Raw genomic sequence first — 14,948 nt, 5'->3', positions numbered from 1 at the left:
GGGGATCCCACAGATATGTTCCATACATACTTACATTAGTCTAAGCTAGACCAAGGTAGCTATGCAAAATATGCCATAGCTGGAATTCTTCTTTAAAGGAGATGTCCAACCTGATAATTTATTGTTTAGCTAAACACTGGAAAAAAACATGTAATATATTACAGCTTACCAATCCTTAGATGTAATGACTGCATTCGTTTTTTTTTCTTTTGTCCTTTATTTTTTTACTTGGTGATCATGCCACTAACAGAGTTCCCTTTCCTAGGGTGACAACGCTCACTCACTAATGGAGGAAAAGCATTGTCACCTTATGATGAGCAGTGTGTTGGAACTAGGAATCACACACCCATCCCTTTGTTTCCATAACAAAGGGAGGGGGGTGTTCTGTAGATCACAGAGGGGAGCTGAGCAGGGCTGATGAAGTGGGATATAAGGAACTTACTGGATTTCTGGCAGGATCAACATTTTTTTTTTGTACTTATTGGACATGAGTAACAAAACACTCTTAATTAAATATTTAACAGATCAAATTGGAGCAAAGAAGAGAAGTTCACTTTAAGGGCCCTTTCACACGGGCGCTCCGTATGTCCGCAAATCATCCTATTTTTTTGCGGATGATTTGCGGACATAATGTAAGTCAATGGGATTGCGGATGTCAGCGGAATACCATCCGCTGACATCCGATTTTCTTCCTTTCAGTTCTGTTACGTTTTTTGGAACGGAACAGAACCCTATTTTTCCTCCGTTCAAAAAACGGAAAGGAAGGAAAATCGGATGTCAGCGGTGTCATCCGCTGACATCCGCAATGCCCATACATTATGTCCGTATATCATCCGCAAACGGATGGGATGATATGCGGACATACGGAGCGGATGACACAACTGTCATCCGCTCCGTGAAGAAAAAAAAAAAAGTCCCGCAGCGGAGAAAAACAGCGGAGCGGCCGTCTGAAAGAGCCCTTAAGGTGTACACACAATTTACACACATACTACAAAGACGCATTTCATTATGCCCACTGCCCTGTTTATTTTATTAGGACTTGTTTACGCCTGCAGCTGCTGAACCGGCCGAGATTCAAATCATCTATGGCTGGCTTTATATGCATTTCCAAGGTGGTTGCAGCACAGCCACGTTTGCGTGAATGGGTTGCATTTAGCGGCAGTTGAACAGAGTAAGTTCCGCACTACAGTAAAGGGAAGAGGACTGCAACCTCCCTCAAATATAACCAGAGGTTATATCAGTAAATGTAAAAGAAGGGGGGGGGGGGTGAGGGAAAATGGCGCTGCTTAGGAAAGGGGATGGGTAGGAGGTAAATAACTGAGGGTGAATAAAGTGCTTAGGTGGTATGATAAAAAAATATATCAATACAGTATTCAAACATAACAATGCAAATTAACACAGCTAAATAATAAATGAACTGTTACAAGAAATGGCGTCAATGATATAAAGCGACTAGTACCAATAAGGTGCATTACTTCTTGCCAAATGCGACCTGTGCTATCATTTTTGCTGCACCATAACAGTATGTACAAACGATGGCCATGTTAACTTGTTGGGCAGTCAGAAGGCTATAATACTGTGACTCAACCACCTACTTTTAATCCTGCCGATGTAAACGAGGCCCTCGGGACCCTACCATGTGATCTCCACCCAAGGTCCCAGTTCTCTCATCTCTCTTTTCTGTAACCAGTACTGCTGGCACCCATTCAAACTGAAGTCTCCATATACAAAGAGCAAATGACTCCTGCGCTTAAGGGGTGGCCTTGCGGCTGGTATCCGGAAAATGCGATTCAGGTCAAATTGTAGTAAATTCAGGCTGTGCTGTCACTCTCAACGGGTCATGGTAACCCAAAGAAGATACTGGAAAAGAGAAATGGACAGAGGGTGCACCAGCCTAGCGCATTATCTTTAAAACAATTTATTGTAATAGACATGTATACACATTATACTCACAAAACGATTATGAAACAGGGGCAATAAGCAATGAGGGACCACCAGGGGCCTCCAATGGGCATCCTCAGCTGCCGCAGGCCGTGGAAGGATGTAGACCTCCAAAAAACCGCTTAAGCGTTTCGGGGTGTTCCCCCTTCATCAGAGTCTCCATATAGAATGGTGTCAGAAATTGTGAAGAGGACATTTAGCCAGAACCAGGGACTGAGAAGGAAGATACAGTGCTGGAATCCTGAAGAGTGTTAACAAGCTTGTTATTAAATCTGATTCCATACTAATTATGAGTGGACGCACTGGTTATTTCAGTTTGTCCATAGAAAGTAAAGAGTGGAAACAATTGATTAGAACTGCAATTAAAAGATTTCATTAGTTTCCTTATATACTGTATAGTAATGAGTTCCAAGAATGAGAAAGGAAATTGAATTAACAAGTCTCGTTCATCTCCTGACCACAGATGGATCTTTCCAGCGCTTGTGATACAAGTACCTGGAATTGCATCTGTTGAATGCCAGGAAGCGACGGTCATGTCGGTCATTTCATATCCATGTAGTAGACAGTTACAAAGTTGAAGCTCCTTCATAGCACTACTTACAAATAATTTCATCTTGTTAGTAAGCTGGCTGTAGCTTCCATCCTAATTCCTCGTACACATGCATCGATAGTTGGCCGTGAATTTTCGGCTTGTTAGTATGATGCTTTCGACAACCGACTCCGACTTTTCGTCCGAATAAAATCTGGTGTGCAGGCTGTAACATTTTTGTTGACCGTCAACACAACGGCCAATTTTCCGTCAGTCAGTACAGATTTCGGCAGACAAAAATCTGATGAGCAAGACTGGGCATGCTCAGAGAAGAAAAAACACACGGAAAGTCAACCAGCACATGACATCACTTCTGAAGTAGATTTTTGTTGGCCGAGAAAATTCGTGTGCAGTCTAGAGCACATTTCAACCACCACAACAACACTGGACAAAAGTCGACCGATCGGTCGGCCGATAATCGTTGCGTGTGTACAAGGCATTAGGTTGTCTTGTTCAGCTGTATTGTTTTAGCCACCATGTGGAACCTCGCTGTTGTCCTCAATATTGTACTGGTGGTATCTCTGTTACACTCCTCTTGTGTGTCCCTTGATTTACCCGTCCTTTATCATCCTCCTTCTCTGTATTTCTTCTCTTGATTGCTTATTTTCTCGCCTGCTCTGGAGCTAGTATTTTAAAGACTTTTCCCCCCTCTCTTAGTGTCCTTCTCTGTCCCTGTCCCCCCAGTCTGTCCTCTCCCTCTCTCCCCATCTTACTATCACAGCTCTTCTCCTGTGCCCGCTCTTCTCTCTGCCCAGGTTCCTCAGTACTTCTTCTTCTGTTCATATTCTGCTCCTTCTATGCTATATGTTCTTTTTTTTCTGGGACCACACTGTTGCTTTAACTAGGTGAGTGCTTCTTGTATACACCGTATTCCTCCTACCCAATATTTTCAGTGTCTAAAGTCCATCTCTTGATGGTCCTGCTCCTTCCAACCCAACTGTTTTTTTTTTTTAACCTCATTTATGACAATTGAAAGAGTCAGCAGTATTGGGCTACAGCTGTACACATAAAATGTCCTACCATACTTTAATTAGTGTTAGACAGCAGCTTATACACACCTTGTGCACCTAAAAGGTACTCTGTGCTTTCTACCCAGGGACTCATCTGCTTATTTTACCCCACAATGATTCTTCAATGATCCATCCCCACTTAATTTGCTGTATACCCACTCATTCCCACTCTCATTGCTACTCATCTACGATCTTGTTGCATTGACACTGCACTCTTTAACTCAGCTACCCCTCTCCTTCGTTTTTGTTCCATTCTGTTACTCGATTCACCTAGCTCTTTTTCATATCAACCAATGGAGTGCTGTCCGCTTTTGATCTTCAGTCCCCTGGTGCTCTCCCTTTACAAGCCTATATATATATATATATACACTCCTGCTCCATCCACCTTCCATTTACTTTCTCTCCCAACCATCATCACATACATCCCTGCTGTCCTACATTCCTTAATATGCGGTTTGATGTATTCTTTGTCCTACCATAAGACTCCCCCAACCATCCCCACGCCTTCACCACCACTATCACCAACATCGTCACCATCCCCACCACCATCACCAACATCATCATCCACCACTATCACCAACATCAACGTCATCACCAACATCATCATCCGCCTCCATCACTAACATTATCACCAACATCATCATCCGCCTCCATCACCAACATCATCATCATCACCAACATCATCACCACCACCAACATCAGCTCCTGTCTCCCCCCACTATTAATCCTTACCACCTCCACCCCACATAATGATAAGGCCAAGAAAACCATCACCTGCTGATACATATATATTCCTGTTGGCAAGTGGGTCAGCTCATCATAGTAATGGGCCACTAAGAATGTGTGTGTGGGTGGGGGGGGATAACTACCGGGATGTTTTGAAGCTTTGCCTGTAACAAAGGCCCAGGATTTAGGCATAACATCGGCTATGGAGGCTCCTGACAGCAGTTTTTCTTCCTAATGACAGAGCTGCATTACTATTTTGCATTATTTGGAAAATAATCAGTTTTAGAAATGTTTGTAATAATTATCATAATTTGATTTGCACTAAAATAAACTAGTATACTCATGTGGCAATTCAAAAGAAGACACTCCTGATGCCTCCCCAATGTAATTTCAGGGTTGTAGAAAATGTGGCGCTCTTATCAATATCTGGTGGTTATGCCCCTAAGCAACCCGGCTCTGGACAAGGGTATATTCTATGATTAGGTCAGTTTTTAGCATTTATTAGCCCCTAACCCCTGGGAGGCCCTGCTGCATAAATTGATCCTGACCCTAACTGCCAACCAAAGAAAATTGGTGGGATTTGTGTTTCTGGCAGCTCAGTAATTGTTGGCCAGAGCTTAGAAACAACCGTACCTTTATTTTGCAGAGGTCAAGCAAAGACTAATGGGGCCATGGTCCATGAGAAGCTCACTTCAATGCTTAAAGACTCCCATGCCAAATTCTTAAAGTTTTGGGGTCCCTGGATATTATATAATGCCCACCTTAATATAGACCAAACTTTGCTCTCGGTCTGACGAGTTTCGTCACACCCCTTAGCACCCTAGCCGCTGGCCTATGTGGACTCCTTCCTTACCCCATCTCTCCCCCCCCCTTTGCCCATTCCAGGCAAATACCACCTTTCTCCCTCTTTTCCTTCTCTGATCTTCTCCTTTGCACTTTCCGCTCTTCCTTGCTCCCCCTTCTTGTCTCAGTGCTACTTCATGAAGTGTTTTAATGCTTTTCCCCTTTCCACTTTTGAAGATAACACGGAGCATTCCTTACCAGAGACCATCACTATCCTATACTCTTGTACTAGCCATGGAGTTTTTGTTTTCTTATATTCATGATGGCGGCTACTAGCGCATGTACTTTATTTCTGTACTATGGTAGAACTAAAGATAAAAGGAAAATTTTCAGAAATTTTGAAACCATAGAAAAAAAAATTTCCAGGAAAAAGAAAATTTAATTTTAGGAAAAATTGAAAAAAAAAAAAAACAATTCAGTGGGGAGTAGTTGTAAAAATTGAAATAATTTTGGCACACTGGTAGTATTATGCTTCAAATAAAAGTACAGCTTATTCAGTAAAGAAACTAAACTTGCTTTTAAAAATGTAATTTTATTTTATTACAAAGAGAATAACAAGGATTGTATATGTTAAGAACATTTAAATTATACACGAGAACAGGTCACCCCCACCCTATAGGTAAACATTATGCTGCGATGGTAGAGAACATTAATAGGAATTATTTAAAGGTTAAATAATATAAACTAATATGACAGACAAATACCTGTTAATTAAGGCCTGAGATGACAGAAACTATCATCTACTGCAAGGGTCTTCAAACTACGGCCCTCCAGCTGTTCAGGAACTGCAATTCCCATCATGCCTAGTCATGTCTGTGAATGTCAGAGTTTTACAATGCCTCATGGGATGTGTAGTTCCACAACAGCTGGAGAGCCGTTGTTCCGTGAGAAAAACCTACCCGTGAGAAATGCCTACCCTCGTCACTTCCGGTGCACCTACGTCATGCACGGAGGGTATGAAATGATCACGGCAGTGTGTAACGCCGCGGTTACATTAAAAAAGCTGTGCTGCAATATGAGTCATCTCCGCTCCTGTCCCTGGCACTTCCCTGATCTTGGCTAATAAATATAAAAGCGGCGGCTGTATGAAAAGATAAATCACGAAACCGAGAGCCGCTTTTATATTTAGTAGCCAAGATCAGGGAAGTGCCAGGGACAGGAGCGGAGATGACTCGTATTGCAGCACAGCTGTTTTAATGTAACCGCCGCTTACACACACTGCCATGATCATTTCATACCCTCAGAGCATGCGCACTAGTCAGCTCCTCATCTGTTCCATTACGTATCCGGGGCTGTGAGCATGCGCACTGCTGCGCTGCTCAGCTGTTCCTGACAGGAAGTGACGAGGGTAGGCATTTCTCACGGGGTAGGTAATTCTCACGGAACACCGTAGTACTGTATCCCAACAATCACCCAACTGTAGGAGGTACACGATGGAGCCCACAAGCAAACTCAACTGGAGCCTTTCCCCTGCAGTGCCTCCTAGTGGCAGAAATGCCTATTTCTCTTGTTTGAGAACTGCATTGAGAAGTACAGTTTTACTTGAATTGCGTTCCAGGATTTGCTTGTCTTCAGCTGAGAGAACTTTCAATAATTTAAGATTTACATAATGTCTCAGAAATCTTTCATTATGGTCTTCATGTTATGTCGTTTTAATACCATGTCCTAGATATATTATTCATCGTTGTAAAAGAACATATTCCAGAATTCTTTTTTTTCTTCAATTTTTTCAGAAAACATAAACCCAAAAAAAGTCTTTAAAACAAAGGAAAAAAATGTTTTTTTTTTCCCAATTTCCCAGTTTTTTTTCCCCCAGGCCTTTCCGTCTCTAGGTTGAACCATTTTAAAGACTGCACCTATTTATTCACTGATGTTCTTTGTGCTTTCACTATATTTTCTTGTACTGTTCTGGAAAAATCTCAAAATCCATTGACATTTGATTTTTTAAAAAGGCCTTAGGAAAAAAGCATAGGAATTCAGCAGGAGGAGTGAGACAGCGTCAGTTGCTTTTCTAATAGCTGTGGTAAAGATGTAAAGGCAGGAACTCCATAAGGGCAAACCTACACTTGGAGTCACCATAACAAATAAGGATCTCCTGGATCAGTGATGGCGAACCTTGGCACCCCAGATGTTTTGGAACTACATTTCCCATGATGCTCAACTACACTGCAGAGTGCATGAGCATCATAGGAAATGTATTTCCAAAACATCTGGGGTGCCAAGGTTCGCCATCACTGCGGCCTGGATAATTCAAAGCACTTATGTACACCCATGTGGTGTGCAGTATATTATGTTTCCAAACCATTCACAATGATTTGCTTTTCTACCAAAAATGTGCCTTGTTTTAAGTTTAGTGCCAACATACAATCTTTTCCATAGATGCTTTGGAGCAGGTCATTCTTAATGATGCAGTGTGCACAGCAGAAGGGTGGGTGGAAATCGCCGAAGAATGCTCCAACAACAACTACAGGCGACTGTCTGAAAGGATCATGTCCGTTGTCATATCACAAGATGGAGTGGTGGAAATTCCACCGAAAGACGAAGATGCTAAAATTATGGAACACGTATATATGTAATTCCTGTGGTGTGGCAGCAGGGGGAGCACTGCTACAGACATGCTAAATAAATTATTTTCTACAATCTAGGCTAATTCTAAATTTGTTCTGTTTTCTTTCTGCTCAGTTGTGATCTTATTCTTTTTTTCTGTGTGTGCGCAAATTTATAATTCTAACATCATCTAAAAAACGAAAGCTTAGACATCCATTGTGCGTGCAGGCTCTCTTTAACCACTTGACCTCCGGAAAATGTACCCCACCGTCCTATCCAGGCCATTTTTTGCGATTCGGCACTGCGTTAACTTTAACTGACAATTGTGCGGTCGTGCGATGCTGTACCCAAATAAAATGTATGTTTATATCTTTTTTACCCACAAACAGAGCTTTTATTTCGGTGGTATTTGATCACCTCTGCTTTTTTTTTTTTGTTTTTGTTTTTTGCGCTATAAACAAAAAAAAATACAATTTAAAAAAAAAAAAACCTTTTACTTTCTGCTATATAACACATCCAAACAAAAAAATGTAAAAAATCAACTTTCTTCATCAATTGAGGCCAATGTGTATTCTTATCATGCGGCTCTGTATCCAAAATAACATTTTTGACATTTTGTTCCCCACAAATAGAGCTTTCTTTTGGTGGTATTTGATCACCTCTGCGCTTTTTATTTTTGCGCTATGAACAAAAAACAACTGACAATTAAAAAAAACAATATTTTTTTACTTTCTGCTATAAAACACATCCAATAAAAAAAATGTAAAAAATCTAATTTATTCATTAGTTTAGGCCAATCTGCTACATATTTTTGGTAAAAAAATCCCAATAAATGTATATTAATTGGTTTGGGTAAACGTTAAAGCGCCTACAAACTATGATATATATACTGGAATTTTTTCTTATTTAATTTTTTTTACTAGTCACAGCGGCGATTAGCGACTTATAGCGGGACTAGGATATTGTGGTGGACAGTTGGACACTAACTGACATTGTCGTCTTCCCGGTGGGTGCCGGCGGTCAGCCACTGGCAGGGAACCCGCTGATCAGCATCTGCTGTGTATAATCACAGCACGGCCGGGTTGACGGAGGCGCATTCGCGCCCCCTGCCCGAAAATGCCAGATCACGTACCTAGTACATGATCTGGCGCAGGATAGCCACCTTGCCGCTGCATATGTAAGTTATATGGTCAGCAAGCGGTGAAAGACCAAGTCTGATCAAAGGATCCATTAATATGTAATAAAGGTGGAGTGCTCACCCCCAAAGGGGCCACTAGAATTAGACAGGTTCTCCCTAACCAGCACAAAGTCACCCAGACACAGTTCCAAGCACACTGACATTACATTTTCCTATCAGCCCAACTAGGAGGGCGCTACACTGATGATGTATGGGGGAAAACTGACTAAATCAATGGCTTTTTGATGGTGGCAGCTTTCGAAGAGAAATGGAAAGTTTGGTGATGTGTCCGTGTGGATTTGATTTAACCACTTGCCTACTGGGCACTTTCACCCCCTTCCTGCCCAGGCCAATTTTCAGCTTTCAGCACTGTCGCACTTTGAATGACAATTGCGCGGTCATGCAACATTGTACCCAAATTCAATTTTTATCATTTTTTTCAAACCAATAGAGCTTTCTTTTGGTGGTATTTAATCACTACTGGGGTTTTTATTTTTTGCTGAACAAACAAAGACCAAAAATTTTGAAAAAAACAAAAAACTGTTTTTATAGTTTGTTATAAAATTTTGCAAGTAGGTAATTTTTCTCCTTCACTGATGTGTGCTGATAAGGCGGCACTGATGGGCCGTGACAGGCACTGGTAGGCTGCACTGTTGGGCATTGATAGGCTGCACTGATGGGCACTGATAGGTGACACTGATAAAGTGGCCCTGATGGGCACTGATAAGGCAGCACTGATAGGTGGCACTGACGGGCAGCACTGAAGGGCACTGGTAGGTGGCGCTGAAGGGCACTAATAGGTGACACTCATGGGCACTGATGGGCACTAATAGGTGGCACTGATGGGAAATGATAGGCAGTGGTAGGTGACACTTATGATGGGGCACTGACAGTGGCTGTGGTGAGCACTGATAGGTGGCACTGGTAGGTGGCGCTGGTGGGCACTGGTAGGTGGCACTAGTGGGCACTGGCAGATGGCACTAGTGGGCACTGGTAGGTGGTGCTGGTGGGTGACACTGGTGGGCACTTGTGGGCACTGGTAGCTGGCATTGGGGGCACAAATAATCCCTCTCCTCTTCGGGACCGATGTCCCTCTGACAGCAGCCATGGCACTGATGGGCACTGATAGGCGGCACTTATCGGCACTGACGGGCGGCACTGATGGCCACTAATGGGCACTGATAGGCGGCACTGGTGGGCAATAATGGGCACTGGTGGGCGACACTGATAGATGGCAATGATGGGCACTGGTGGGCAGCACTGATGGGGAGGGCACTGGCGGGCAGCACTGATGGGGAGGGCAATGGGGGGCTCCCTGAGCCCTGATTGCCATCCCTGGTGGCCATAGTGGGCATCCCTGAGGTCATGGTGGGCATCCCTGTGGTCATGGGTGGGCATGCCTGGTGTTTCTAGTGGCACCCCCCCCCCCGAGGGTCTGCACTGGTAATCAATGATCTGATTACCAGTGCCGACCCCCCCCCCCCACTGTCAGGGGAGCCACCGATCGGTGCTCCTTTACTCGTGCCTGCCAGGCACGAACTAAGGAAAGCCGATCAACGGCTGTTCCTGTTTACTATGTGACCAGTCGTGATCGGACACGGCTGGTCACATGGTAAAGAGCCTACGTCAGTTAGGTTACTGAGATCGGAGATGCACACCTCGCATCACCCCGGGGGCCGCGCAGAGCTGTATTATCCTGCCGCCATCATATGACGTCCGGTCAGGATAATACAACCACATTCCCGCCGTCAATCTGCTATAGGGCGGGCGGGAAGTGGTAAAGATCTGAAATGACAGGTGCTCTTTAAATGCTGGAGGTTAGTGCGAAATTGTGTGAATGCATCAATGCAGTGCATGTTATCTCAGCTTGCAGAGCTTGGATTCATTGAATGAGTTTACCAAAAATGTAAATATTGCAGAATATGCAGCCTCATGCTACATAACTAAGCTCCATTTCATGCTGAATAAACTAAATTTATTTTATTTATTATAGAAAACTATCTTTATATATGTTTTTACTCCACAAGCATTTTAGTAAAACAAATTTGATAAAAAAAAAAAAAAAAATCTGATTTTTTTTTATTTTTTTTTAAAAAGTAATTGACTTTTATCGACCCTGGTGTCAATGTGTTGCTTGGTATGAGAATCCAGAATGTGATTGAGCTTGTCAATTTTGGGCTAAAAATATATTGCTTTGAATAGAATGAAGAACAGATAGAGAGCGGTTTACACATAGAGGATATACTGTACACAATGCATGATGTTATCTTAGGTTCCTCTCTGTGTCACTTCCCTGTCCTTTTCCTGTCTGTTGCTCATTTAGGATCATCACTTCTCATAGAACCCGACTCCAGGAACTGCTCCTTGATGTAAGAAAATCTTATAAAAGTGTGTTAGTGCCTTAAGCACTTCAGCTTTGGAAGTTTTACCCCCCTTCCAGACCAGGCCATTCTATGCTAAACGGCACTGCATTATTTAACTGAAATTTGCGCAGTCATGCGGCTCTGTATCCAAAATAACATTTTTGTCCTTTTTTCCCCACAAATAGAGCTTTCTTTTGGTGGTAATTGGTCACTTCTGCATTTTTTGTTTTTCGCGTTATGAACAAAAAAAACATTGACAATTTTGAAAAAAAAAAAGTTTACTTTCTGCTATAACACACATCCAATAAAAAAAATGAAAAAAACAAAATGTATTCATCAGTTTAGGCCAATATGTATTCTGCTACGTATTTTTGGTAAAAAGAAAAAAATCCCAATAAGCGTATATTGATTGGTTTGTGTTATAGCATTTACAAAGTATGGGATATAGTTATGGAATTTTTATTTTTATTTTTTTTTTGCTAGTAATGGCGGCGATCAGGGACTTATAGCGGGACTTTGATATTGCGTCCGAAAAAATTGGACACTAACACCGCATTCATACTGCAGCGGCACTACTTCAGGGGCGATCTGTGAAGTCGCGTGCACTGCAACTTCGGCGTGACTTGCACGGACTTCATAAAATGAATATCTATGCAAGTCGCCCCGAGGTCGCCCCGAAGTAGTACAGGAACCTTTTTCTAAGTCGGAGCGACTTGTGTCGCTCCTATTAGAACTGTTCCTGTACTACACAATGGACCGCAACGGTGCACGACTTGTCAGGCTGACCAAGTCGCCTGACAAGTCGTATTAGTGTGAATGGAGTCTTACTGACACTTTTTTTGGGGACCGGTGACACTAATACAGTGATCAGTGCTAAAAATATGCGCTGTCACTGTACTAATGACACTGTAGTGGGGGAGGTGCCTGTACAAGGGGAACGCATAGATCCGTGCTTTGCAGGAACACAGGATCAATGCCTTACTTACTGACAGTACAACAATCTGCCTTGTTTACATAGGCAGATCGCCTTTTTGCCTGTGTCCTGAATGATCAGCGGGTGTCAGCAGACATCAATATATATGTGATCCTGCTCAGCGCGGCCACCCTCTAGCAGTCAAGGTGCTATAGGGCAGTCGGAAACTGGTAAAGAAGAATTCCAGGTCTGGATATTTCTATATAATCCCATTGATCCAGCTTGGATAAAATGAGAATCACAATTTTTTTTTTGCTTAGAATAAAGCTCATGATTATCGGCGAAACATCACCTTTCACATTATACAAAAGAATTGGGCTAACTTTACTGTTTGGTTTATTTTTTTTAAATTCATTGAAGTGTATTTTTTCCCAAAAAATTGCTTTTGAAAGACCGCTGCGCAAATACAGTGTGAAATAAAATATTGCAACGACCACCATTTTATTCTCTAGGGTCTCTACTAAAATATATATAATGTTTGGGGGTTCTAAGTAATTTTCTAGAAAAAATTACTGATTTTAAAGCGGAGTTTCACCCTATTTTTCAACTTTGCAGTTTCTGTTAGATTAAAAGATCCTGAAAAAGAAATGGATAGTTATTATTTTTTTTTGTCTCACTTACCTGATTTTTTCTGAAAATTAACTTACCTTCCTTCCACTTCCTCCTCCTGCGGCCGCGGGCCCCCGACGTCACTTCCTCTTTTGTATTGACTCCTGGGAGATGAGCGTCATCAATCCCAGGAGTCAATGCGCCTGCACCGGTGTCCCTCGTCACTTCCAGTGCAGGCGCATCATTCTCTGCTGAATGAATGAGAACAGCTTCTGGGCATGCGCAGAACCAGCTGCGGGATGACGCGCCTGCCCCGGAAGTGACGAGCATGGCATTCTGGGACTCCAACATCCAGGAAGAGGGACGCGATGAGGAATGCTCCGGCTTCAGCTGCCCACACCGCAGATGGCAGCGCTGGACAAGAAATTTTCAAGGTAAGTTTTTCTTCTTACAGGTTCACTAAGCAGGGGACAGTTCAGAGGCTATTTTTGCTTAAATGCACTAGCCCTGACTGTCCTAGGGGTATTGTTATCCCCAAAAAATGTTTTGCCCGGAACTCCACTTTAACTTGTAAGCAAAAAGTGTCAGAAAAAAGGCTTAGTTAAACTGACCTCATTTGCAGACCGAAGTTCATCCCTTTGATCTAAAAGAACCAAATGATACAATGTTTTTTTTTTTTTTCTCAGCACTGAGCAATGTTGTGATAAACTTTGCTGGCTTCCATTTTTTTTTTTTTTGGTAAGGAGGGTCCGTAACCAAAAAAAAAAAATGTCCATAAAGACATGGATGAGCGAGTTTGGGGTGGAGGAACTTGACTGGCCTGCACAGAGTCCTGACCTCAACCTAATAGAACACCTTTGGGATGAATCAGAGCGAAGACTGCGAGCCAGGCCTTCTAATCCAACATCAGCGCCTGACCTCACAAATGCCTTTCTGGAAGAATGGTCAAACCTTCCCATAGACACACTCCTAAACCTTGTGGACAGCCTTCCCAGAAGAGTTGAAGCTGTTATAGCGGCAAGAGGTGGGCCAATTCAAAAAGTTAATGTGCAGGCAAAGCGTCCCAATACTTTTGGTAATATAGTGTATACAGTATGTCTGTTTTTTTGTAGTAGACAGAGTGTGTTTCAGTAATTCTCTGCAACAGAAGCACATGGGGAGCAATTACAACATATACATAATGCAAGAGGATGTCTCAGTTTCTTGTGTGAGTCAGTTTCCTTCCTCTTACCCGTGTGTGGGGGGTCTCTTATCTGCAGATGGATATTGTCTGACAATTCTCAGCATTATAAAAGTAGTATTAACCACTTCTGGACCAGAAGATTTTCCCCCTTAATGACCAGGCCATTTTTTGCGATTCTGCACTGCGTTACTTTAACTGACAATTGCGCGGTCGTGCGACACTGTACCCAAATTAAATTTATGTCCTATTTATTCCACAAATAGAGCTTTCTTTTGGTGATATTTGATCACCTGTGCGATTCTTTTTTTTTTTGCGCTATAAATAAAAAAAGAGCGACAATTCTGATTAAAAAAACATTATTTTTCACTTTCTGCTATATAGCATTCCCCAAATAAAAAATGTTAAAATCAAAATTTTTCATCCTTTTAGGCCAATTTGTATTTTGCTACATATTTTTGGTAAAAAAATACCAATAATCGTATTTTGATTGGTTTGCAAAAAAGTTATCATGTCTACAAACTAGGGGAAAGATTTATGTCATTTTTATTTATTTATTTTTTATTAGTAATGACGCAGATCAGCGATTTTTAGCGGGACTGCGACATTGCGGTGGACAGATTGGACCCCTATTGGACCTATAGAGTTGGTGTGAATTGACTTCCTGTGTCTAGAACCTGATCTGGGTGGGCGTAGTAATATTTTGGTAGTGACAGACCATTTCACTAGGTATGCTCAGGCTTTCCCTACAAGGGACCAGAAGTTCTTTGTACATTATGGCCTACCTCAGCGGTTGCATTCAGATCAGGGCAGATTTTGAAAGTAGACTGATCAGAAAATTGTGCGATTCACTTGAAACGGAGTTCCGGCCACAAAAATTTTTTTTCAATAAACATACCCCCGGGACAGTCAGGGCTAGTACATTCCACAATGGCTAGCCTCTGATCCGCCCCGGTTCGCACTTACCTGCAAGAAGAAATACTCACTTTTAAAATTTCTTCTCCAGCGTTGCCATCTCTGTTGTGGGCAGCTGAAGCCGGCGCAATCCTC

At 42.4% G+C, this 14,948-nt stretch overlaps 1 protein-coding gene across 1 annotated transcript in view; it reads left to right on the top strand.

The window, feature by feature from the left end:
* Window positions 1-7,720, top strand: part of CLHC1 (clathrin heavy chain linker domain containing 1) — a 61,305-nt gene extending 53,585 nt beyond the window's left edge. Inside the window, exon 12 of the mRNA XM_082252622.1 lies at window positions 7,489-7,720. Coding sequence (XP_082108748.1) covers window positions 7,489-7,685 — 197 coding nt within the window. The 3' untranslated portion in view covers window positions 7,686-7,720. The remainder of the gene's footprint in view (window positions 1-7,488) is intronic.
* The last annotated feature ends 7,228 nt before the right edge of the window (window positions 7,721-14,948 follow it).

This window comes from Pelophylax lessonae, assembly GCF_965119305.1.
Source record: "Pelophylax lessonae genome assembly, chromosome: 3".
Classification (NCBI taxonomy): Eukaryota; Metazoa; Chordata; class Amphibia; order Anura; family Ranidae; genus Pelophylax; species Pelophylax lessonae.
The sequence above is the reverse complement of the archived record's forward strand: the minus strand, read 5'-3'. Positions and strand labels throughout refer to the sequence as shown.